The 25155-nt window shown below is 41.3% G+C and overlaps 1 protein-coding gene across 2 annotated transcripts; it reads left to right on the top strand.

Moving 5' to 3' along the window:
• Positions 1 to 761: 761 nt before the first annotated feature.
• Positions 762 to 25155, top strand: LOC109871151 (TGF-beta receptor type-2). 2 transcript variants are annotated; one of them, XM_031805701.1, is made up of 11 exons: positions 762 to 954; positions 9292 to 9442; positions 10773 to 10975; positions 17730 to 17893; positions 18175 to 18429; positions 18973 to 19149; positions 20344 to 20595; positions 21155 to 21296; positions 21417 to 21544; positions 23500 to 23792; positions 24308 to 25155. In XM_031805701.1, the coding sequence occupies exons 1-10, from the start codon at positions 906 to 908 to the stop codon at positions 23743 to 23745; spliced, it is 1767 nt and encodes a 588-aa protein (XP_031661561.1). In that variant the 5' UTR covers positions 762 to 905; the 3' UTR covers positions 23746 to 23792; positions 24308 to 25155. The 2 variants fall into 2 exon arrangements, with proteins under 2 accessions (XP_031661561.1, XP_020317575.1); XM_020461986.2 differs by having other exon boundaries at positions 23500 to 25154.

The following is a 25155-nucleotide window of genomic DNA, read 5'->3' as shown; positions in this document are numbered from 1 at the left end:
TAACTATGGGAGTCGTTGTGCCAACGATGGGAAGGCAGGCGACAAGCTTTGGTCCAAATTAAGACCAGATTTTGGACAGATTTTGGCGAAAGTGAATCCTCTCGCTTCATCGCTTCCTCTCTGCCTCAACTCACCTGAGTGTCACGAGAAACATCAGCTGCTGTCCGCCCTGTCCGGTGTCCTCATCAACTGGAAATACTGGCATTGTAACAGTCATGTCAATATTTTACAACAACCAAAATAACAATCACACAAACATTGTGTTATTATATCGGTTTATTACAGAATGATATATAAGCTAAAACCTCTTTATAAGCCATGTGTAAGGTGTTAGCAAAATAACAATATGTTGCATCATAATGCACAGTGAACGTGTAAATTAGGCTGTTATTGCTAGCTCAAAGTGAATAGAATATAATAACTTTTCCCGGAATAGTCTTCGGCTGTGAGACAATAAATAGCCTAACGTTGCACAATAAATGAAACACAGCAAAACACACATGGCAGATATAAAGACAAGGCTAAAGCCTACAACATCTAAACACAAAGACAATTGCACCCTCAATTTTCAAGAATGATCGTCCTGAGCTATTATTGTTATTATTAGTATTAGGATTACTATTTCTATTATCCTACTACACATCCCAGTTCACCCTGTCACCCCACATTCTACAGATTTTGGATCCGATATTTATCAAGTTCAATTCCTGGGCGGGTCCCTTAACACAGCTGGATGAAAAACATCTGGATCTGCCTACACGGAACTCCAGCCAAAAGCCCCAAGCCCAACCAGTTGTTTCACTGAATACAGCTTCAATAAGCTCACTACTCACATTCTCAAATACATAGAAAGATACAGTTCGACCACGACGTTTTGACCGGGTTTACATTTTTATGTTAAGATTATGGGGTGCTGGAGATTCTCGGCAGTGAATATTGTTCTTCTGTCTTTCTGTAAGTATTTTTTTATTCGTTACTCACTCCGTATTCACTTTTAAGTGTTCAGTGTCCATTGTTTCTTCAATTTCGTGAAGTTGTGAAGAGGGAGGAGGATCAAATGTTTATTCAAAGGAGGATCTGGCCGTGTAAAACAGACTCTCAAAATTACTCTATTTCTGAAATATGACAAGAATACGTTTCTTCAGTGGAAATGTGACATAGGTGCTATTTTCTCAATATCAGATATGTGATGGAATAGCGGATTTAATGATAATAAACTGTCACGTTATATATTATTTCTTCCTTTCCCTTTGTTAATTTGTTTAAATCTATTTTTGTATTTACCTTAGCTATGCGATTCATTAAACCAGTAGTTTTACAACATGTAACATAGCATTTGTATGTGCTTTAGCAGTTACTGTCCAACTGAAGGATTTCCTGGCAGTCAACTAAACTAAATCAATAGGAATAGTCCTCGGGAACCTCTGGAGGCACATAATCAAATTGAAATGACTGCATTGTAAAACCACGATCCAAGTCATCCAATCTGGTGAAAAACATTTATGACACTTTGACAGTCATTTAGCTATGCCTGTTTGAATTATTAGCAGCAGACTTTGAATGTTTAATAGAATTTCACTTGAAATCATGTATTGTTTACTTCGATGTTCAAAGGTTTGCCAATATTAACAGAATCTGAAGTAAACTAAACTAACTAACATTTGTCTCAAACAATTTCCCGCAATAATTTCAGATTTTATTTGAATATGAAGTCAATAAGCTACAACAACTCACAAACATTAGGGTTATTTTATTTAAGGACATACAAATAAACAACCCTGGCTTTATCACTACATCAATGTAACTGTGACAAGTTTATTAGACCCGGTCTCAGTAGTTGTGATAGTGAAAAAATACAATAGAACTGTGATATGATGCGACCACATCAAAAAATGTTACTGCTGCCATCTGTAATGAACATTTCCAAACAGGAAATGGATTCTGAGGCTCAATTATCCCTGCTGCATGCAAATAGGGGCACTTCTCCTCAAGGAATACAAGATTGGAAGCACTGATATAGATTGAGGAGGAGTTTGTAGCTCAAGTACACTCTGTAGGCATTGTTACTGTAGAAGAAGTGGGGAAACTCCTCACTTGACCCATTTTCAGTGTGTCCTTTTGAGGACTTAAAAAGTTGCACACTTACTGCTTACAAGTGATATTGAGAAATCAAAGGGACAAGATGTTGAGGAGGTGTTCGGAGGTCATGTAGCCTACTGTAAGTACTATAGAGTTAATGGTGTTCTACTCGCATCTTATGAAGATTACTCCTGGGCTATAGAAGCAACTTAAAACTCATTGATATTCATGATACAGAACTTAGTAAGAGTTGAGCAAGTCTTCTTGTGAATGATGTAACTTCTCACATGACCTATTTTCAGGGTTTGCCTTCTTGGGGACATAAGTTGCATACTTACTACTTACAAGTGATATTCGGTGATATGGAGGGAGCAAAGTGACACAGAGCACAATGAGTGCCATGACATGATGAGCTTTGTGTTGTGTTCTCTAGCCTGACCTTCCATTATCCCACATCAGCCCACAATGACAAGATTGTGATGACATAAGCAGGCAAAAATAAGATGGAAAAATGCCCCTTCTTCTCCTCCTACCCCCTCCTCATTCTCTATGTGCCCAGCTTGCGATGGCCACTGGGGACACAAACGGACCCCTGTGTGTTCTGTTAGCCTCTGTATGTGTCCCAAATGGCACCCTATTCCGAATAGAGTGCACAACATTTGACCAGAGCGCCATACACCCTGTTCAAAAGCAGTGCACTACATAGTGAATAGGGTGTCATTTAGGAAAAAAATATTTTTCTACTTTGGTTGGCAAGGGTGGCATTGCACTCATGGAGGACCAAAGAACGATTCAACCGATTCACAACACATACAGTGGCTTTTCATTGTTGAGTATGAGAAAATAGCCTGTAGCTATAACAAGAGAGAATACTATGCCCCCAATTTTACCTCTGGCCACTCCTCTTAATTTAGTGGCTTATTCTCATCCTTTGACTAACCTTTAGGTTACAATAAGATGATTCACTTGGAATCATCTTATGTACAATGCACTTGGAAAGTATTCAGACACCTTTACTTTTTTGTTATGTTACAGCCTTATTCTGGCCTTCTAGGCAGAGTTCCTCTATCCAGTGTTCTTTTGTCCATCTTAATCTTTTCTTTTTATTGGCCAGTCTGAGATATGGATTTTTCTTCGCAACTCTGCCTAGAAGGCCAGCATCCTGCCTCTTCACTGTTGACGTTGAGACTGGTGTTTTGCGGGTACTATTTCATGAAGCTGCCAGTTGAGGACTTGTGAGGCGTCTGTTTCTCAAACTAGACATCCTAATATACTTGTCCTCTTGCTCATTTGTGCACCGGGGCCTCTCACTCCTCTTTCTATTCTGGTTAGAGACAGTTTGCGCTGTTCTGTGAAGGGAGTAGTACACAGCGCTGTACGAGATCTTCAGTTTCTTGGATATTTCTTTCATGGAATAGCCTTCATTTCTCAGAACAAGATTAGACTGACGAGTTTCAGAAGAAAGTGCTTTGTTTCTGGCCATTTTGAGCCTGTAATCAAACCCATAAATGCTGATGCTCCAGATACTCAACTAGTCTAAAGAAGGCCTGTTTTATTGCTTATTTAATCAGTTCAACAGTTTTCAGCTGTGCTAACATAATTGCAAAAGGGTTTTCTAATTATAAATTAGCCTTTTAAAATGATAAACTTGGATTAGCTAACACAACGTGCATTGGAACATAGGAGTGGTGGTTGCTGATAATGGGCCTCTGCACGCCTATGTAGATATTCCATTAAAAATGAATAATCAGCCGGTTCCAGCTACAATAGTCATTAACAACATTAACAATATCTACACTGTATTTCTGATCAATTTGATATTATTTTAATGGACAACAAATTGTGCTTTTCTTTCAAGAACAAGGACATTTCTAAGTGACCACAAACTTTTGAATGGTTGTGTATATTTTTTGCATAAGTATTCAGATCCTTTACACAGTACTTTGTTGAAGCACCTTTGGCAGTGATTACAGCCTTGAGTCGTCTTGGGTATGATGCTACAAGCTTGGCACAACTGGGGAGTTTCTCCCATTCTTCTCTGAAAATCCTCCCAAGCTCTGTCAGGTTGGATGTTCGATGATGTTCGATCAGGTTCAAGTCCGGGCTCTGGCTGAGCCACTCAAGGACATTCAAAGACTTATTCCAAAGCCACTCCTGCATTGTATTGGCTGTGTGCTTAGGGTCGTTGTCCTTTTGGAAGTTTGCCCCAACCTGAGGTCCTGAGCACTCTGGAGAAGGTTTTCATCAAGGATCTCTCTGTACTTTGCTCCATTTATCTTTCCCTCGATCCTGACTAGTCTCCTAGTTCCTGCCGCTAAATAACATCCGCACAACATGATGCTGCCACCACCATGCTTCTCCGTAGGGATGGTGCCAGGTTTCCTCCAGACGTGATTCTGGGCATTCAGGCCAAAGAGTTCAATCTTGGTTTCGTTAGACCAGAGAATCTTGTTTCTCATGGTCTGAGAGTCCATTAGGTGCCTTTTGGCATACTCCAAGCGGGCTGTCATGTGCCTTTTACTGAGGAGTGGCTTCCGTCTGGCCACTCTACCATAAAGGCCTGATTGGTGGAGTGCTGCAGAGATGGTTGTCCTTTTTGAAGGTTCTTCCACCTCCACAAAGGAATTCTGGAGCTCTATCAGAGTCACCTCCCTGACCAAGGCCCTTCTCCTCCAATTGCTCAGTTTGGCCGGGGGGCCAGCTCTAGGAAGAGTTTTGGTGGTTCCAAACTTCTTCCATTTAAGAGTGATGCACTGTTAACTGTGGGACCTCATATAGACAGGTGTGTGCCTTTCCAAATAATGTCCAATCAATTGAATTTAGCACAGTGGACTCCAATCAAGTTGTAGGATGCACCTGAGCTCAATTTTGAGTCTCAAAGCAAAGGGTCTGAATGCTTATGTAAATAAGTTATTTCTGTTGTTTTTTATTACATTTGCAAACATGTCTAAAAACTTGTTTTTGCTCTTTCATTATGGGGGTATTGTGTGTAGATTGATGAGGGGAAAAAATATGTTATACATTTTAGAATAGGGCTGTAATGTCACAAAATGTGGAAAAATCAAGGGTTCTGAATAATTTCTGAATGCACTGTATCTAATGCAATCTTCATATCTCATGTTTTTTTATGTTATGAATATTGACACATTGATTGTGTTATGCTTGAGGTCCAGCTTTAAGACTGGACTAAATCACATCATTTGATTGTTAGAACTAATATCTGGTTGTGTAAAGTTTATTTACATTTGTTAAAACATTTCTTTTGTCATTTAGTAGACGCTCTTATCCAGAGCGCCTTACAGGAGCAATTAGGGTTAAGTGTCTTACTCAAAGGCACGTCAACAGATTTTTCACCTAGTCGGCTTGGGGATTCAAACCAACGACCTTTCGGTTACTGGCCCAAAGCTCTTAACCACTAGATTTTTAAAAATTGAACCTTTATTTAACTAGGCAAGTCAGTTAAGAACAAATTCTTATTTACAATGATGGCCTACCAAAAGTCAAAGGCCTCCTGTGGGGACGAGGGCTTGGGATTAAAAATACTAAATAAATACAATATAAATATAGGACAAAACACACATCACAACAAGAGAGACAACACAACACTACATAAAGAGGGACCTAAAACAACAACATAGCAAGACAGCAACACATGACAACACTACATGGTAGCAACACAACATAACAACAACATGGTAGCAGCACAAAACATGGTACAAACATTATTAGGCACAAACAACAGCACAAAGGGCAAGACGGTAGAGACAACAATACATCACACAAAGCAGCCACAGCTGTCAGTAAGAGTGTCCATGATTGAGTCTTTAAATGAAGAGATTGAGATTAAACTGTCCAGTTTGAGTGTTTGTTGCAGCTTGTTCCAGTCGCTAGCTGCAGCAAATTGGAAACAGGAGCGACCCAGAGATGTGTGTGCTTTTGGGACGTTTAACAGAGTGTGACTGGCAGAACGGGTGTTGTGTGTGGAGGATGAGGGCTGCAGTAGAGATCTCAGATAGGGGGGAGTGAGGCCTAAGAGCGTTTCAGAAATAAGCATCAATCAGTGGGTCTTGCGACAGATATACAAGAGATGACCAGTTTACAGAGGAGTATAGAGTGCAGTGATGTGTCCTATAAGGAGCATTGGTGGCAAATCTGATGGCCGAATGGTATAGAACATCTAGCCGCTCAAGAGCACCCTTACCTACCAATCTATAAATGATGTCTCTGTAATCTAGCGTGGGTAGGATGGTCATCTGAATTAGAGTTAGTTTGGCAGCTGGGGTGAAAGAGGAGCGATTACGATAGAGGAAACCCTATTTATTGTTTAAGACTAGGCGGGATCGCTCAAAGGGATATATGTGCAGTAGCCCTAGGTAATTTAATTGTGCTCTTGTCTATTTAATCAGGAAATGCTTTCCTTTTGAGTCCTGTGGAGTGGGATGTCAGCATGCTGCATTAATAATGGGGAGATTGGTTGGTGTGGAACGGGCCAACTAATGGTCTGGTTTGGTTACTTTGCTCGATGTGGGGCTCAGTGAGTCTGCCACTTATGAAGTAAAACCAGCAGCACACCACCCTGTATACCACTGCTGGCTTGCTTCTGAAGCTAAGCAGGATTGGTTCTGGTCAGTTCCTGGATGGGAGACCAGGTGGTGTTGGAGGGCCAGTAGGAGGCACTCTTTCCTCTGGTCTAAAGAAATATCCCAATACCCCAGGGCAGTGCCCAGGACACTGCCCTGTGTAGGGTGCTGTCTTTTGGATGGGATGTTAAACGGGTGTCCTGACTCTCTGAGGTCATTAAAGATCCCATGGCACTTATTGTAAGAGTAGGGGTGTTAACCCCGGTGTCCTGGCTAAATTCCCAATCTGGCCCTCAAACCATCATGGTCACCTAATAATCCTTAGTTTACAATTGGCTCATTAATCCCCCTCCTCTCCCAGGTCGTTGCTGCAAATGAGAATGTGTTCTCAGTCAACTTACCTGGTAAAATAAGGGATATATAAAGAGTATACTGTTTGAACTAAGATTTTTCTAATGTAAAGCTAACTTTGCACAAACAATGACACCAGGACAGTTCTCTGTCCAAAAGGACAAAAGGAATGAGAGTGCAGATGAGAAAAATAAGAGATTTGGGAGTTTTCTTGTTTTATTTACCCATATTAGGCAAACTAACTTGAAGAATAGCAACATCACCATCAACACATAATGTAGAGGATGTTGCATGTTCTGGTGATGTCTTGAACATATCTTCTAAAAACAAGATCCAGACAGAATTCAATAAACATTTGAACCTACTGAGCTTAGACTACATTACATTTTTACAGAACTGATTCGATTTAAAGACCTACTTTCTTAGATTTTTCCTTAAAACCCACATTATTTGAGAGGGTAAATATACATTTATTACAGTATGTACTTGATGTTTTTAAAAACATTAACCTTTCAGCTCTTCCACTGTGTTGGTGTTTTTTTGTGTGGTGAATATAGTCAGTGTAGTTATAAAAATATAATCACAGATCCTACCAATTACGATCTACCCATTTCAGACCAACTTGTATTGGGATGCCACCATAGTGATTCTATTTCTATGGGTAAGCTGATAGGGAATCAGGGAGAGTTAGTTGAGACTTGAGGCTGAAACTGAAAACCAAATAAATGCAGCCAACATCCCTGGGCCTCCCGGTTGTAAGCATGCAGCAGAGCGGTTGGATTTCCCATAAGACACAAAGGGGCCGAGCTTCAAACTTGGCTCAGGCGAAACTTCTGGCTTCAATTTATTTCTGGAGCAGTCACTGCTGATTTTAATTAGTTGAACGTTTGTGGAGGGTGCTTTTTTTTGTTGCTTACCCAGCCTTTTTAGTTGTATTTTCTTCTCTATTTTCTCCCCCCTCTCTTCCTTAGTCTTTGTGTGTGTGTGTGTGTGTGTGTGTGTGTGTGTGTGTGTGTGTGTGTGTGTGTGTGTGTGTGTGTGTGTGTGTGTGTGTGTGTGTGTGTGTGTGTGTGTGTGTGTGTGTGTGTGTGTGTGTGTGTGTGTGTGTGTGTGTGTGTGTGTGTGTGTGTGTGTATTTTGATAGTTGGCATTGGCCAACATCTGGAAGCCTTTGTGTAATATGTGTACAGCCTCTTTTAATGTTTGCGTAGTTTTGTTAGATCACCATCCCTCCCGGAGTAATAAAAATCCCTCATCTGGCTTGAATCAGCCATTAATATTGTTGTTATGTGGAAACACAAGCAGGGAGGGAACGGCAGATAAGATGTGTGGGAAGAAACACTCACTATGCCTTCTAGAGCCTGTCAAACCACAGCACCACAGCCAAACCAGGCCTGAGCCAAATACATATTCACTGTGTTTCATTTACAATCAAAAACTTATTTGAAAAAGGTTTGGAATCTATTATATACTTTGTACATAAGCAAAAATGTATAATAAAACATAAATATTTTGAATAAGAACCAGTTACTAGTAAAGCTTCCCTGTATGTCAATTGTCTCTACAAAGAGGTCTGGACCGTTATGGCAGAGGAATGGGAAAGCTCTACTCTGGCTGTTCATGTTAGACCCACTGCTGGTGGGGAATAAATCATGCATTTCAGTGTCATGCAATTTGGTTTGGAAGCACCCTCAAACGCCTACAGTATGAGGCACAGAGTCAAATTGGGCCAATGTCTGCAGACCTTCACACATTATGGATATCCTATCCCAGCCCTTTGCTTATCTAGATAAACCAGATGTGCGTCCCAAATGGAATCCTATTCCATTTATAGTGCACTACTTTTGTCAGGTTTTGATCAGGACCCATAGGGCTGTGGTCAAAAGTAGTGCATTATCCAGAGAATAGGGTGTCATTTGGGCTGCACCCCAGAGCTGTGCCTCAAACCTATCTGATGTGGCTTGTCACAATAAAAAGTGTGTGCTCTAAAATGCAGAACATTTGGCAGATCGGTGTGATAACGATATGGTTTTGGAGATATATCAAAACTTGATTTGAAAGTAAACTTTGTCTTCTGAAGAATGTTGTGAAAACCTGTTTAGCCTTGGTTTATAGTCACAGAGCCATGTAAAGTTGTATAGCCTGGCCCTTTGGTTCTGTTTTGTGCCAGCCATTCTATACGGAGCCAGAACTACTTTCCTCTGATTATTGTGCGTGTGTGTATGTGCTTGCCTGCGCATGTGTATGCACTTACATGCGTGCATGTGTGTGTATTCCACAGGCCTTCCCATCCTCTCCTTCACACACATCAAGACCAGCCTGTGTAAGTGGTGTGACTACTCCAGCCCTATCTGTGAGGACAGTGTGTGTTATACCAACTGTTCCCTCTCCTCCTTCTGTAATCTGAGTGAAGAGATCTGCGTTGCTATATGGTAAGTGTGCAGGTTTACTAAATTCAAGTTTATTTGAAATAGGCTATATAAAGAATGAGCCTCTCACATTAAAAGCAGCAAGAATGTTATGGACAAATACATACAGATATACATACAACAACTAGTAATGTTGATCTGGTTTAGCTTATAAGGGCGGCAGGTAGCCTAGTGGTTAGAGTGTTGGGCCAGTAACCGGGTTGAATCCCTGAGCTGACAAGGTAAATGTTTTTTGTTCTCCCCCTGAACATGGCAGTTAACCCACTGTTCCCCGGTAGGCTGTCATTGTAAATAATAATTTGTTCTTAACTGGCTTGCCTAGTTAAATTTAGAGAAAAACATATATATAGCTTCCCATTCAAGATATAGTATATTTACACAATAAGGCCTGAGGAGGTGTGGTATATGGCCAATATACCACAGCTAAGGGCTGTTCTTATGCAACGTGGAGTGCCTACATACAGCCCTTAGCAGTGGTATATTGGTCATATACCACAATCACCCGAGGTGCCTTATTGCTTTTGTAAATGGTTCCCAAAGTAATTGGAGCAGTAAAAATACATTTTTCGTCAAACCTGTGATATACAGTCTGATATACCACGGCTGTCAGCCAATCAACATTCAGGGCTCGAACCACCCAGTTTGCTTTCCTATGTTTGCAATGAAGCGGACAAAGTCAATTGTGTCTCTATTTGATTGCTACTCTCAGTCTGGTATGTTGGAACCTGGTGGTCAAACCTCTACCGTAATAAAGAAATAGTTTCCTATGGGCCCTGGTCAAATGTAGTTCATGTTTTAGGGTATGCATACTTGGTCTTAGTTCCTGCCCTCATAGCCCCTCTTAGCACATGGTCGTTGTTTCTGTAAAGTCTATTGGCTGCTCCAATGGCACCCTATGGTCACTGGTCAACAGTGGTGCACTACATAGAGAATATGGTGCCATATGGGATGCATACGGATTGAAAGAGACTGGTGTTATTGAGACTGGTGTTGTTGGCAGGCAGGATACAAAGCAGATTGGATTGACCATTTGTAAAATAAAAACTTCCAGTCCACTCAAACAAATCATGCATAACAATTCTACACAAAACCACAAAAGTAAAAAGGCAACTTCCAGACCCATTTTCCTATTCTAAAATAGTTCAGCCATTTCCGTTTACTAGTTTGATAAATAACTTTTGTGTGTGTGTGTGCCTGCATGTGTGTATGCCTGCATGTGTGTGTGCCTGCGCGTATGTGTGGGCCTGCACACGTGTGTGTCCATCTGCCTGCTCGCCTGCCTGCCTCTCTGCCTGTCTGCTTGCCTGTGTTTGTGGGTTTCCATGTGACCCAGGCGGAAGGACAACCAGAGTACGAGTGTGAAGACGTTATGCCACCAGCCCCAGCAGCCCCTGGAGAACATCATGTTGTCTAACTACTCCTCCAACGAGTGTGTGATGACTCCTCATCCTTCTGAGGACGGGGTCCTGTTCGTCTGTGGCTGCCTTGGAGAACACGAGTGCAACGATAAGCTCATATTCGACAAGGGCTCCAATGGTAAGAAGCATTTTTTTTTACCCTGGAACCAGGCGTGGTGTACATGGTGCAACCAGACATTTCTTACATTGAAAAGTATTTTATTATGATTATATAAGTATTTGACGATTAATTAGGATTATTTACAATTTAGTCTATCAATAAAAAGAGGAGAAACATGTATAATGCACAGTGCCTTCAGAAAGTGTTCATACCCCTTGACTTATTCCACATTTTGTTACAGCCTGAATTCAAGATGGATTAAATGTGATAATGTTTTCACCCATCTACACACAATTCCCCATAATGACAAAGTGAAAACATGTTTTTAGAAATGTTTGCAAATTTGTAGAAAATTAAATACAGAAATATCTTATTCACATACAGTACCAGTCAAATGTTTGGACACACCTACTCATTCAAGGGTTTTTGTTCATTTTTTCTATTTTGTACATTGTAGAATAATAGCGAAGACATCAAAACTATGAACTAACACATATGGAATCATGTAGTAACCAAAAAAGTGTTAAACAAATCAAAATATATTTTATATGAGATTTTTCAAAGTAGCCACCCTCTGCCTTGGTGACAGCTGTGCACACTCTTGGCATTCTCTCAACCAGCTTCATGAAGTAGTCACCTGGATTGCATTTCAATTAACAGGTGTGCCTGGTTAAAAGTTATTTTGTGGAATTTCTTTCCTCCTTAATGCTGTTGAGACAATCAGTTGTGTTGTGACAAAGTAGGGGTGGTATACAGAATATAGTCCTATTTGGTAAAAGACCAAGTCCATATTTTGTATTTATTTTATTTATTTCACCAGGTAGGCCAGTTGAGAACAAGTTCTCATTTACAACTGTGACCTGGCCTAGATAAAGCAAGCAGTGCGACAAAAGCAACAACACAGAGTTACACATAAACAAACACACTGTCAATAACACAATAGAAAAATCTATGTACAGTTGTGTGCAAATGTAGAAGAGTAGGGAGGTAAGGCAATATGTAGGCCATAGAGGCGAAATAATTACAATTTATCATTAACACTGGAGTGATAGATGTGCAGATGATGATGTGCAAGTAGAGATACTGGTGTGCAAAAGAGCAAGAGGATAAATAACAATATGGGGATGAGATAGCAGGGTGAACTATTTACAGATTGGCTGTGTACAGGTACAGTGATCGGTAAGCTGCTCTGACAGCTGATGCTTAAAGTTAGAGAGGGAGATATAAGACTCCAGCTTCAGTGATTTTTGCAATTCGTTACAGTCATTGGCAGCAGAGAACTGGAAGGAAATGTGACCAAAGGAAGTGTTGGCTTTGGGGATGACCAGTGAAATATACCTGCTGGAGCGCGGGCAACAGGTGGGTGTTGCTATGGTGACCTGTGAGCTGAGATAAGGCGGGGCTTTACCTAGCAAAGACTTATAGATGACCTGGAGCCAGTGGGTTTGGCGACGAATATGTAGTGAGGGCCAACCAAACGAGAGCATACAGGTCGCAGTGGTGGGTAGCATATGGGGCTTTGGTGACAAAACAGATGGCACTGTGATAGACCACATCCAGTTTGCTGAGTAGAGTGCTGGAGGCTATTTTGTAAATTACATCGCTGAAGTCGAGGATAGGTAGGATAGTCAGTTTTACGAGGGTATGTTTGGAAGCATGAGTGAAGGAGGCTTTGCTGCGAAATAGGAAGCTGATTTTAGATTTAATTTTGAATTGGAGATGCTAAATGTGATTCTAGAAGGAGAGTTTACAGTCTAACCAGACACCTAGGTATTTGTAGTTGTCCAGAGTAGTGATGCTATTCGGGCAGGCGGGCAGGTGGGTGGGGGCAGCAATCGGTTAAAGAGCATGCATTTAGTTTTACTAGCATTTAAAAGCAGTTGGAGGCCACGGAAGTAGAGTTGTATAGCATTGAAGCTCGTTTGGAGGGTTGTTGACCAAAGAAGGCACCCCATAGAGACTGCCAGAGGTCCGGACAACATGCCCTCCGATTTGACACACTGAACTCTATCTGAGAAGTAGTTGGTGAACCAGGCGAGGCAGTCATTTGAGAAGCCAAGGCCATTGAGTCTGCCGATAAGAATGCGGTGATTGACAGAGTCGAAGGCCTTGGCCAGGTCGATGAAGACGGATGCACAGTACTGTCTTTTATCGATGGCGGTTATGATATCGTTTAGGACCTTGAGCATGGCTGAGGTGCACCCATGACCAGCTCGGAAACCAGATTGCATAGTGGAGAAGGTACGGTGTGATTCGAAATGGTCGGTAATCTCTTTGTTAACTTGGCTTTCGAAGATTTTAGAAAGACAGGGTAGGTTGGATATAGGTCTATAACAGTTTGGGTCTAGAGTGTCTCCCCCTTTGAAGAGGGGGATGACCACGGCAGCTTTCCAATCTTTGGGGATCTCAGATGATGCGAAAGAGAGGTTGAACAGGCTGGTAATAGGGGTTGCAACAATTTTGGAGGATCATTTTAAAAAGAGAGGGTCCAGATTGTCTAGCCCAGCTGATATGTAGGGATCCAGATTTTGCAGCTCTTTCAGAACATCAGCTGTCTGGATTTGGGTGAAGGAGAAGCAGGGAGGGGGGGAGGGGTTCTCTTATTCTCCATGGACTTTACAGTGTCTGTTCTTAGTTCTACATTTTTTTGAACGGGGCATGCTTATTTAAGATGGTGAGGAAAGCATTTTTAAAGAGCAACCAGGCATCCACTACTGACGGGATGAGGTCAATATCCTTCCAGGATACCCGGGGCAGGTCGATTAGAAAGGCCTGCACGCTGAAGTGTTTTAGGGAGCATTTGATAGTGATGAGGGGTGGTCGTTTGATCGCGGACCCATTACACACGCAGGCAATGAGGCAGTGATCGCTGAGATCAAATCAAAGCAAATCAAATGTATTTGTCACATACACATGGTTAGCAGATGTTAATGCGAGTGTAGCAAAATGCTTGTGCTTCTAGTTCCGACAATGCAGTAATAACCAACAAGTAATCTAACCTAACAATTCCAAAATGAATACCTTATACACACAAGTGTAAAGGGATAAAGAATATGTACATAAAGATATATGAATGAGTGATGGTACAGAACGGCATAGGCAAGATGGAGTAGATGGTATAGAGTACAGTATATACATATGAGATGAGTAATGTAGGGTATGTAAACAAAGTGGCATAGTTTAAAGTGGCTTGTGATACATGTGTTACATAAAGATGCAGTAGATGATATAGAGTACAGTATATACATATACATATGAGATGAGTAATGTAGGGTATGTAAACATTATATTAAGTAGCATTGTTTAAAGTGGCTAGTGATATATTTTTTACATCAATTTCCATAAATGTTCATTATTAAAGTGGCTGGAGTTAAGTCAGTGTGTTGGCAGCAGCCACTCAATGTTAGTGGTGGCTGTTTAACAGTCTGATGGCCTTGAGATAGAAGCTGTTTTTCAGTCTCTCGGTCCCTGCTTTGATGCACCTGTACTGACCTCGCCTTCTGGATGATAGCGGGGTGAACAGGCAGTGGCTCGAGTGGTTGTTGTCCTTGATGATCTTTATGGCCTTCCTGTGACATCGGGTGGTGTAGGTGTCCTGGAGGGCAGGTAGTTTGCCCCCCAAGCGGCAACAGTGAGAGACTTGTTTCTGGAAAGGTGGATTTTTAAAAGTAGAAGCTTGAATAGTTTTGGATGGTATGACAGAACTCTGCAGGCTATCTCTGCAGTAGATTGCAACTCCTCCCCCTTTGGCAGTTCTATCATGTCGGAAAATGTTATAGTTAGGGATGGAAATTTCTGGATTTTTGGTGGCCTTCCAAAGCCAGGATTCAGACACGGCTGGGACATCCGGGTTGGCAGAGTGTGCTAAAGCAGTGAATAAAACAAACTTTGAGAGGAGGCTTCTAATGTTAACATGCATGAAACCAAGGCTTTTACGGTTACAGAAGTCAACAAATGAGAACGCCTGGGGAATTGGAGTGGTGCTGGGGGCTAGAGGGCCTGGGTTAGACTCTACATCACCAGAGGAACAGAGGAGGAGGAGAATAAGGGTATGGCTAAAGGCTATAAAAACTGGTCGTCCCGTGCATTCGGAACAGAGAGTAAAAGGAGCAGATTTCTGGATGTGGAAGAATAGATGAAAGAATAGAGGCACCAGTTTAGCCAGGTGAGGTGACCGTATGTATGGGGGGGTGGAACAAAAGGTCTATCTAAGGCATATTGGGGAGGGCTAGGGGCTCTACTGTGAAATAAGACAATAATCACAGAGACAAAGACAATATTATGGCAAGAACAGCTCAAACAAGCAAAGAGAACTGACAGTCCATCATTACTTTAAGACATGAAGGTCAGTCCATCCGGAAAATGTCAAGAAATCTGGAATGTTTCTTCAGGCATATTCGCAAAAACCAACAAGCGCTATGAGGAAACTGGCTCTCAATGAGGACCGCCACAGGAAAGGAAGACCACAGAGTTACCTCTGCTGCAGAGGATACATTTATTAGAGTTACAAGCCTCAGAAATTGCAGCCCAAATAATTGCTTCAGAGAGTTCAAGTTACAGACACATCTCAACATCAACTGTTCAGAAGAGACTGCGTGAATCAGTTCTTTTTGGTCTATTTGCTGCAAAGAAACCACTTCTAAAGGACACCAATAATAAGAAGAGACTTGCTTGGGCCAAGTAACATGAGCAAGGGACATTAGACCAGTGTAAATCTGTCCCTTGGTTTGAGTCCAAATTTGAGATTTTTGGTTCCAACCGCTATGTCTTTGCGAGATGCAAAGTAGGTGAACAGATGATCTCCGCATGTGTGGTTCCCACCATGAAGCATGGAGGAGGAAGTGTGATGGTGTGGGGGTGCCTTGCTGGTGACACTGTCTATGATTTATTTAGAATTTAAGGCACACTTAACCAGCATGGCTATCACAGCATTCTGCAGCGATATGCCACCCCTTGTGGTTTGCGCTTAGTGGGACTATAATTTGTTTTTCAATGACCGACAAATTAACGTTTAAAAAAGCACACCTGTTAATTGAAATGCATTCCAGGTGACTACCTCATGAAACCGGTTGAGAGAATGCCAAGAGTGTGCGAAGCTGTCATCAAGGCAAAGGGTGGCTTTTTTTTTAAGAATCTAAAATATAAAATATATTTTGATTTGTCTAACACTTTTTTGGTCACTACATGATTCCATGTTTTAGTTCATGGTTTTGATGTCTTCACTATTATTCTACAATGTAGAAAATAGTCCAAATAAAGAGAATCCCTTGAATGAGTAAGTGTGTCCAAACTTTTGACTGGTACTGTAAGTATTCACACCCCTGAGTCAATACAATGTAGAAGCACTTTGGTGGTGATTACAGCTTTGAGCCATCTTATGTATCAGCTTTGCATATCTGGAATTGAGGATTTTCTCCCAATCTTCCTTGAAGATTTTCTGGAGCTCTGTTAAATTAGATGGGGAGTGGCGGTGAACAGCAATCTTCAAGTATTTCCACAGATTTTCAATGGGATTCAAGTTTGGGCTTTGGCCGGACCATCATGGACTTTCACATTCTTGTTCCAAAGCCATTCCAGCATTGCTTTGGCTGTATTCTTGGGGTCCAGTCTAAGGTCGTTTGCATTCTGAAGCAGGTTCTCATCAAGGAGTTGCCTGTATTTGGCTCCATTCATTGTTCCCTCATCCTTACCAGTGTCCCTGCCGCTGAAAAGCATCCCCATAGCATGATACTGCCACAACCATGCTTCACGGTAGGGATGGCGTTAGACAGGTGATAAGCTGTGTCTGGCTTTCTCCAGACATAGCTCCTCATTCAGGCCAAAGAGTTACATTTGTCTCATCAGACCACAGAATATTTTGCTCTGAGTCTTTCACGTGCCTTTTTGCAAACTCCAGGCATACTGTCATGTGCCTTTTTCTCAGGAGTGGATTCCATTTGGCCACTCTCCCATAAAGCCAAGATTGGTGATGTGCTCTAGAGACTTTTGTCCTTCTGGCAGGTTCTGTCATATCAGCTAAGGTACTCTGTCGTTCTGTCAAAGTAGTCATTGGGTTCTTGGTCACCTCCTTGACCAAGGTCCTTCTTGCCTGGTTGCTCAGTTTGGTCAGACGGCCAGCTCTATGCAGAGTGGGTAGTTATATATTTTTTTCAATTTCCCAGTGATGGAGACTATTGTGCTTTTGGAAACTTCACTATTATTAAACTTGTTTTATACCCTTCCCCAGATATATGCCTCATCACAATCCTAACTCGGAGATCTACAGACTGTTCCTTGGACTTCATGGTATAATTTCTGCTTTGACATACACTGTCAACTGTGGGACCCTAAATAGACAGGTGTGTTCTTTTCTAAATCTTGTCCAAACAATTTAATTGGCCACAGGTGAACTCCAATCAAGTTGTAGTGACATCTCAAGGAAGATCAAAGGAAATTGGATGCACCTGAGCTCAATTTTGGGTGTCATAGCAAAGGGGTGTGAATACTTATGTAAATAAGATATTTCTGCATTTAATTTTCAATACATTTGCACAATTTTTAAAAACAACATGTTTTCGCTTCGTCATTATAGGATATTGTGTGTAGATGGGTGAGAGAAAAAATATTTTGAAATCAGGCTGTTAAACAACAAGATGTGGAATATGTCAAGGGGTATGAATACTTTCTGAAGGCACTTTAAATACTACAAAATGTAGTAGTAGTAGTAATGTTGTATACTTACCTATGATCAGATTCCATGTTGTCTTCACTGTGTTTTTAACTGTGTCCTCAGGTTTTTCCAAGCTCAAGAGTAAAGATGTGATCCCAGTGGTAGTGATCAGCCTGGTCCCTCCCTTCTTAGTGGCTATCATTGCTTCCATGGCTTTCTACCTGTACCGTACCAAACAGCCCAGCAAGCAGCCCAAAGACTGGGCTCCCAAACGCACACACTACAAGGTGGGTGGAACACTGAAAAATGTAATAGCTTCCAATTGGTTATTGTGTGTCCCAACTGGCACCCTATTACCAACAACATAGTGCACTCCTTTGGACCAGAGCCCATAGGTCCCTGGTCAAAAGTAGTGCACTATATAGGGAACAGGGTGCTATTTGGGACACATCCATAACCAACTGGAAGCAATTTATAAAAAGCTGTCAACTAAAATCCCCTATTGGATGGGTTGCTAAAGGCGACTTGATACATAACTACAAATATAGTTAATTCATTCATTCACCAGGCCTTAGACATCCCGGAGGGACTTAGTGGGGACGTCATCACCAGTGGTGAGGACTGCCATGGCAAGCGGTCAGCCATCAATGGCGACACCACCTCTGACATGTGTCCTGTCCGGGCCTATAACTTCAACCACAACATGGAGCAGCTGCCTATCCAGCTGGAAGCCTTGGTGGGGAAGGGTCGCTTCGCTGAGGTTTGGCGGGCCAAGCTCCACCACCAGGCCGCGGGTTCTCTGTACGAGACAGTGGCAGTGAAGGTGAGGGTTCTTACCTCTCTTTTCCTTCTCCCTAAATGGCACCATATTCCCTATGTAACGCACTGCTTTTGACCAGGGCCCATTGGGCTCTGGTCAAAAGTAGTACACTGTGTAGGAAGTAGGTTGTAATTAGGTACACAACATTTGTTTTCCCTCTCCCCTTTAAAAAAAAATAAGATTCTGTAAAGTGTTCTGGATGAATGAATACCTTATTGTCCATTTAGGGGAAATTTGTCTATACACAAAAACACAAGACATACAACACTTCACTTATGTGCAACACATATAAAAGGACAAACTTCAAACAGACATACACTGTAGATGAATACTGTAAGTGTGGGTTTGCTTTATAGTCCGTCTGTGTTTAGGAATCTGATGCTGTTTGGAATAAATTATTTGCGTTCCCGGTTTGTTCTGCAGAGTGGGGTTTTGAGTGTTGGCCGAACTGTACCATTTTATATTGGTCGTTCAGAGGGTGTGTGATGTCTTTATTGATGTGATATAACACTTTGAATACATTTTGATTTGATATTTGATTTGAAGATCTTCCCGTCTGTGGAGTACGTGTCCTGGAGTAAGGAGAGGGCCATCTTCTCTGACGCCAACCTGGAGCACGACAATGTGGTTAAATTCCTGACAGCAGAGGAGCGAGGGCCCTCCGGCTCCCCTCAGAGGCAGTACTGGCTGGTCATGGCCTATCACAGCCTTGGGAACCTGCAGGTATGTTTATCTTTGTCAGTGGTGTAAAGTCCTTAAGTAAAAATACCTTAAACTACTACTTAAGTTGTTTTTTAGGGTATCTGTACATTACTTTACTATTTATATTTTTTATAGGGGGTACATATATTTTAGATATTTTTCACTTTACTCCACTACATTCCTAAAGAAAATCATGTACCATACATTTCCCCTAACACCCAAAAGTACTGGTTACAAATTGAATGCTTAGCAGGACAGAAAAATTGTCAATTTCACACACTTATCAAGAGAACATCCCTGGTCATCCCTCCTGCCTCTGATCTGGCGGACTCACTAAACACAAATGCTTAGTTTGTAAATTATGTGTGAGTGTTGGAGTGTGCTAGCCGTAAATGTAAAAAACTGTCTGGTGTCAGGGAAAAATGACGTACTTACCTGATTGGTTTGATATTAATAGTAAACAGTTATATTTTTTATTAAGAATAAGACTGGCCTGCTAATACTGAGTTTTATGGTGTCTACTCTAGCTTCCTGCAGTTAGTCTGGGCGTCTGGTTAAGGAAATGGGTTTTACTAGGGATAGCATTAGCTCACAATAAGTTGGTGATAAAAATCTAAAAGCTGGCATTCTATAGACAAGATGTGGTGTGTGTGACCCGAGATAGCCTGGAAGAGTTTAGAATGATGCCTTATTGTCTCATCTTCCTGGCATTTGTGAAACTAAGCCGGGTTGGAAGTAAAACAACATCCTGTGCAGATAACCTGGAGGTGGACCAAGGTGGTTTATGGGAACGGTAGAAATGACTGACTGAGCATTTAGGTCCTATATAAGATCTGTTTTTTCATTATCAGTTAAGCTCTTGGCAACACAACTTAGTGTGCGGGCAACGATTTCATTATTTCAATAATTAATCGGTGTTGAATAAATATGATTGTTTGAATAATTGTCCAAGTCTCTCTCAGTAGTGAAATTTCCACTACACCCTATTTTTTATATAAGGAATTTCAAATCATTTATACTTTTACTTTTGATACTTATATTTTAGCAATTACATGTACTTTTGATACTTATATTTTAGCAATTACATGTACTTTTGATACTTAAGTAGATTTAAAACCAAATACTTTTAGACTTTTACTCAAGTAAGATTAAAAGGCTAAAGGACGACTTGACACAAAAATAGATTTCATTTATTCATAAATCCATTCATTTCAGGACTTCCTGGCAGGCCACGTGTTGAGCTGGGCTGAGCTTTGTGCTATGGCTGGGTCGGTGGCTCAAGGATTGGCCCACCTTCATAGTGATACCACCCCCTGTGGGATCCCCAAGGTGCCTGTGGCCCACCGCGATCTGAAGAGCAGCAACATCGTGGTGAAGAGCAGAAGAGAGTGTGCCCTCTGTGACTTTGGTCTGGCTCTGAGGCTGGACCTCTCCCTCACCGTGGATGACTTTGCCAACAGTGGCCAGGTAAGGTGGAACAGGTGTAATGTTCATTGTAGTCGCTAATGGAACGAGGTATCAGTGTTCTACTCTAGCTACAGCAACTATAAAGTAGGCCTGCATGCTACCTTCTGACACAACTACTGTATCTGTGAAAATTCTAACAGAAAATAACAATATATTAAATCGTAGAGTCCTAGTTGAATGCCACCTTAAATAAAAACTACGCTATATGAATGAAATTGTATTATAACGCGGTGCTAAGACCAAAATGATGTTTAATGTACTGATGTAGGATCTTAAAGTAAGCCAATTTGTTACAACAGGATAATAATGCTGTAGCAACAGGACATTTGAACTATTATGTGGATTATAAATAATGGACATTTCTGTCGGGGTTGATACATTTTTCAAATGGGAAAATCAAGTTTGAAATTTCACAGAGGAAATTACAAACTTCAGAAGCATTTTTAAACCTCAAATAAACTAGAAGTTTAAAATGTCCTGCATTGTAGGACAGTTCTCCTGCAACAGGGTGATCAAATTTAAATCTACATCTGTAATGTCTCTGTCCCTTGTTGTCCAGGTGGGGACAGCTCGCTACATGGCCCCTGAGGTGTTGGAATCTAGGGTGAATCTGGAGGATCTGGAGGCCTTTAAACAGATGGATGTCTACTCCATGGCCCTGGTCCTCTGGGAAATGGTGTCCCGCTGCGAAGTCATAGGGGGTACATTAAGTTATTCTACTACGGTGATTCGGGGTAAACGTTTGTAACTCAGACTTTGATTAAAGTAACATAGACTGTGTAGAATATATGATAAACAGTGTGTTTCCTGTATTTTCATAGAGGTGAAGAGTTATGAGCCGCCCTTTGGCTCTAAGGTGTGTGACCAGCCGTGTGTGGACAGCATGAGGGACCTGGTCCTGAGGGACAGGGGCAGACCTGAGATACCCACCAGCTGGACAACACATCAGGTACACTGTGTTGTGTGTGCATGGTGAGGGAACTGGGAAGTCAGCACTCCTCTGCCCATTGAGGCCGCTATTAAATACGAGCGCTCTCGTCGATAATGCGGCTGTTGAAGGAAATGTTACCGTGTTTCCAATTGAGCTGCAGATGTCGGCTCAATTGGAAATTACGTTTAAATATGAAGCGTGCTATAGCGAGGTTTCCAATTGAATCCCGGTCTGCATGATAACCTATGATAACAGTTTACAATCACATTGGTTGTCAACAGGTTTGGGGTAAATTAAATTCCAGTTCACCCAATACAGGAAGTAAACTGATGGAAGTAATATATTACTTCCATCAGTTTACTTCCTGTATAGTACCCATCAAAACACCAGTCTCAACATCAACAGTGAAGAGGCGACTCCGGGATGCTGGCCATCTAGGCAGAGTTCCTCTGTCCAGTGTCTGTGTTCTTTTGCCCATCTTAATCTTTCAATTGGAAAATTATACATTTGGATTAGCTAACACAACGTGCCATTGGAGCACCGGAGTGATGGTTGCTATGTATGTATATATATACTACCGTTCAAAAGTTTGGGGTCACTTAGAAATGTCCTTGTTTTTGAAAGAAAAGCAATTTTTTGTCCATTAAAATAACATTAAATTGCCACATTACTAATGCTGTAAATGACCATTGTAGCTGGAAACGGCTGATTTTTAATGGAATATCTACATAGGCCCATTATCAGCAACCATCACTCTGGTGTTCCAATGGCACGTTGTGTTAGCTAATCTAAATGTATAATTTTAAAAGGCTAATTGATCATTAGAAAACCCTTTTGCAATTATGTTAATAACACAGCTGAAAACTGTCGTGCCGATTAAAGAAGCAATAAAACTGTCCTTCCTTAGACTTGTTGAGTATCTGGAGCATTAGCATTTGTGGGTTCGATTACAGGCTCAAAATGGCCAGAAACAAAGCACTTTCTTCTGAAACTGGTCAGCAAAAACACCAGTCTCAACGTCAACAGTAAAGAGGCGACTGCAGGATGCTGGCCTTCTAGGCAGAGTTACAAAAAAAAGCCATATCTCAGACTGGCCAATAAAAAGATTAAGATGGGCAAAAGAACACAGACACTGGACAGAGGAACTCTGCCTAGATGGCCAGCATCCCGGAGTCGCCTCTTCACTGTTGATGTTGAGACTGGTGTTTTGATGGGTACTATTTAATGAAGCTGGCAGTTGAGGACTTGTGAGGCATCTGTTTCTCAAACTAGACACTCAAATGTACTTTTCCTCTTGCTCAGTTGTGCCACGAGGCCTCCCATTCCTCTTTCTATTCTGGTTAGAGCCAGTTTACACTGTTCTGTGAAGGGAGTAGTACACAGTGTTGTACGAGATCTTCAGTTTCTTGGCAATTTCTCTCATGGAATAGCCTTTATTTCTCAGAACAAGACTAACGAGTTTCAGAAGAAAGTTCTTGTTTCTGGCCATTTTGAGCCTGTAATCGAACCCACAAATGCTGAGGCTCCAGATACTTAACTCGTCTAAAGACCAGTTTATGCTTCTTTAATCAGAACAACCGTTTTCAGCTGTGCTAACATAATTGCAAAAGGGTTTTCTAATGATTAATTTGTCTATTAAAATGATAAACTTGGATTAGCTAACACAACGTGCCATTAGAACACAGGAGTGATGGTTGCCGATAATGGGCCTCTGTACACCTATGTAGATATTCCATTCAAAATCAGCCGTTTCCAGCTACAATAGTCATTTACAACATTAAACAGTGTCTACACTGTATTTCTGATCAATTTGATGTTATTTTAATGGACAAATTTGCTTTTAGTTCTAAAACAAGGACATTTCTATGTGAAAAACGTTTGAACGGTTGTGTATATATATATTTTTTTACTGTCTTTATTGACTAAATAGCCAATGAATCAAACCTTCCTGGTCCAACTATTCCCTACTGTAGGGTATGGATCTTCTGTGCGCCACCATCAATGAGTGTTGGGACCACGACCCAGAGGCCAGGCTCACAGCCCACTGTGTGGTGGAGCGCTTTGGAAGTCTAGAAGAGGAGATGGAGCAGAAGGGGTTAGACACTATCAACAGCCAGAACAACCATCAGGGTCCTCCCTCTGGCATCTTCCCTGACTGTGACGTGGACCCTTTGACTCCTGAAACAGACACAGAGGGACCCTCATCCATGGGCCACTGACCGAGATAATACAAGGATCACCAGAAAGAAACATTTCTATATGATAGATTGATGGCACTCTACCCTAACAACAAAAGAAAAAGGACACATTTTTGTATGATATAGTGTTTAATTTGAAGGAGCTGGTCTCCTGTTTGATTTGTGTAATATAGCCTTTATGAAGTGTCTTACGAATGCACTTATGAACTTGTGACACTGAAGAGTTCTTTCTGCCCCTTGGAAAGTTTTGTGCACAGGATTCAGGGAAGAGAGCAAACTGGCATACCACTAATTATCATCCCAATTTAACGTGTACATTTGACCAATAACTAAAAAAGCAGATCAGTTTCCAAATCTGAAGTACATAAATCCTGTAGTGAATGCTGACATGTATGCGTCACTAATGGCACCCTGTTCCTTACTACTGTTGACCAGAGCCCCTATTGCTCTGCTATATACAGGGACTAGGGTGCTGTTTGGGAGCCAACAATGGTTATTTGCTACAGTACAGACGGCACTATATTTTGTGACAATCTCCATTGGTGTTCCAGCTATTTAAATTGGTCCTCTTTCTATATGATAGATTGATGGCACTCTACCCTAACAACAAAAGAAAAAGGACACATTTTTGTATGATATAGTGTTTAATTTGAAGGAGCTGGTCTCCTGTTTGATTTGTGTAATACATTTTTTTTATGTTTCCTATTGGAGAGAATTTACCTTACAAGAATGATTTCTTACATTTTTTCATCTTCTCAAATGAACTGTTCCATTGCCTTCTTAGTGTGTAGCCTCAAAAGCCCAATTTATACCTGCCACTTACATGCGTTCTTCATCCTGATCTTTTCCAGTCTTGCCAGTTTACACTTACAAATCTGATCAAAATCAGTAAACAACGAGTCTTTTAATAATCTACACGTCTAAAAATGTGGGCACAATCAAAATGAGTCAACATTAGGATAAAGGGTGCAGGTATGAAGTGGCTAAAGAGCAGTGTGGTCCTCGTCCTGCCAGTATGTGTCCCAAATGCCACTATAGACTCTGGTCAAAAGTAGTGCACTATATAGGGATTAGGGTGCCATTTGTGATGCACCCTAGAGTTATCTCAGAGATGAGGGGTTTGCATTTTCCTTAACCACAAGCTGCTGCGACTGTAAATGGTGAATGTTATATAGACTAGGGACCACAACACACAAACTAGCATGGAGAAATGTTATTTTTAAGATGAAAGAAAGCCAAAGAGCATTTAATGATTCCTTTGAACTAATAGCTGCACACATACACACGTTTGGGGTCACTTAGAAATGTCTTGGTTTTGAAAGAAAAGCTATTTTTTGTACATTAAAATAACATCAAAATGATCAGAATTAGTGTAGACGTTGGTAATGTTGTAAATGACTATTGTAGCTGGAAACAGCTGATTTTGAATGT

This window comes from Oncorhynchus kisutch, linkage group LG26, assembly GCF_002021735.2.
Source record: "Oncorhynchus kisutch isolate 150728-3 linkage group LG26, Okis_V2, whole genome shotgun sequence".
NCBI lineage: Eukaryota > Metazoa > Chordata > Actinopteri > Salmoniformes > Salmonidae > Oncorhynchus > Oncorhynchus kisutch.
This window is presented reverse-complemented; position numbering and strand designations above follow the sequence as displayed.

Coding starts and splice junctions, on each gene's coding strand:
- LOC109871151 (XM_031805701.1), top strand. CDS start 906: ATGGGGTGCTGGAGATTCTCGGCAGTGAATATTGTTCTTCTGTCTTTC. Junction 19,150..20,343: donor ACAGCCTTGGGAACCTGCAG/GTATGTTTATCT, acceptor CATTCATTTCAG/GACTTCCTGGCAGGCCACGT. Junction 20,596..21,154: donor ACTTTGCCAACAGTGGCCAG/GTAAGGTGGAAC, acceptor CTTGTTGTCCAG/GTGGGGACAGCTCGCTACAT.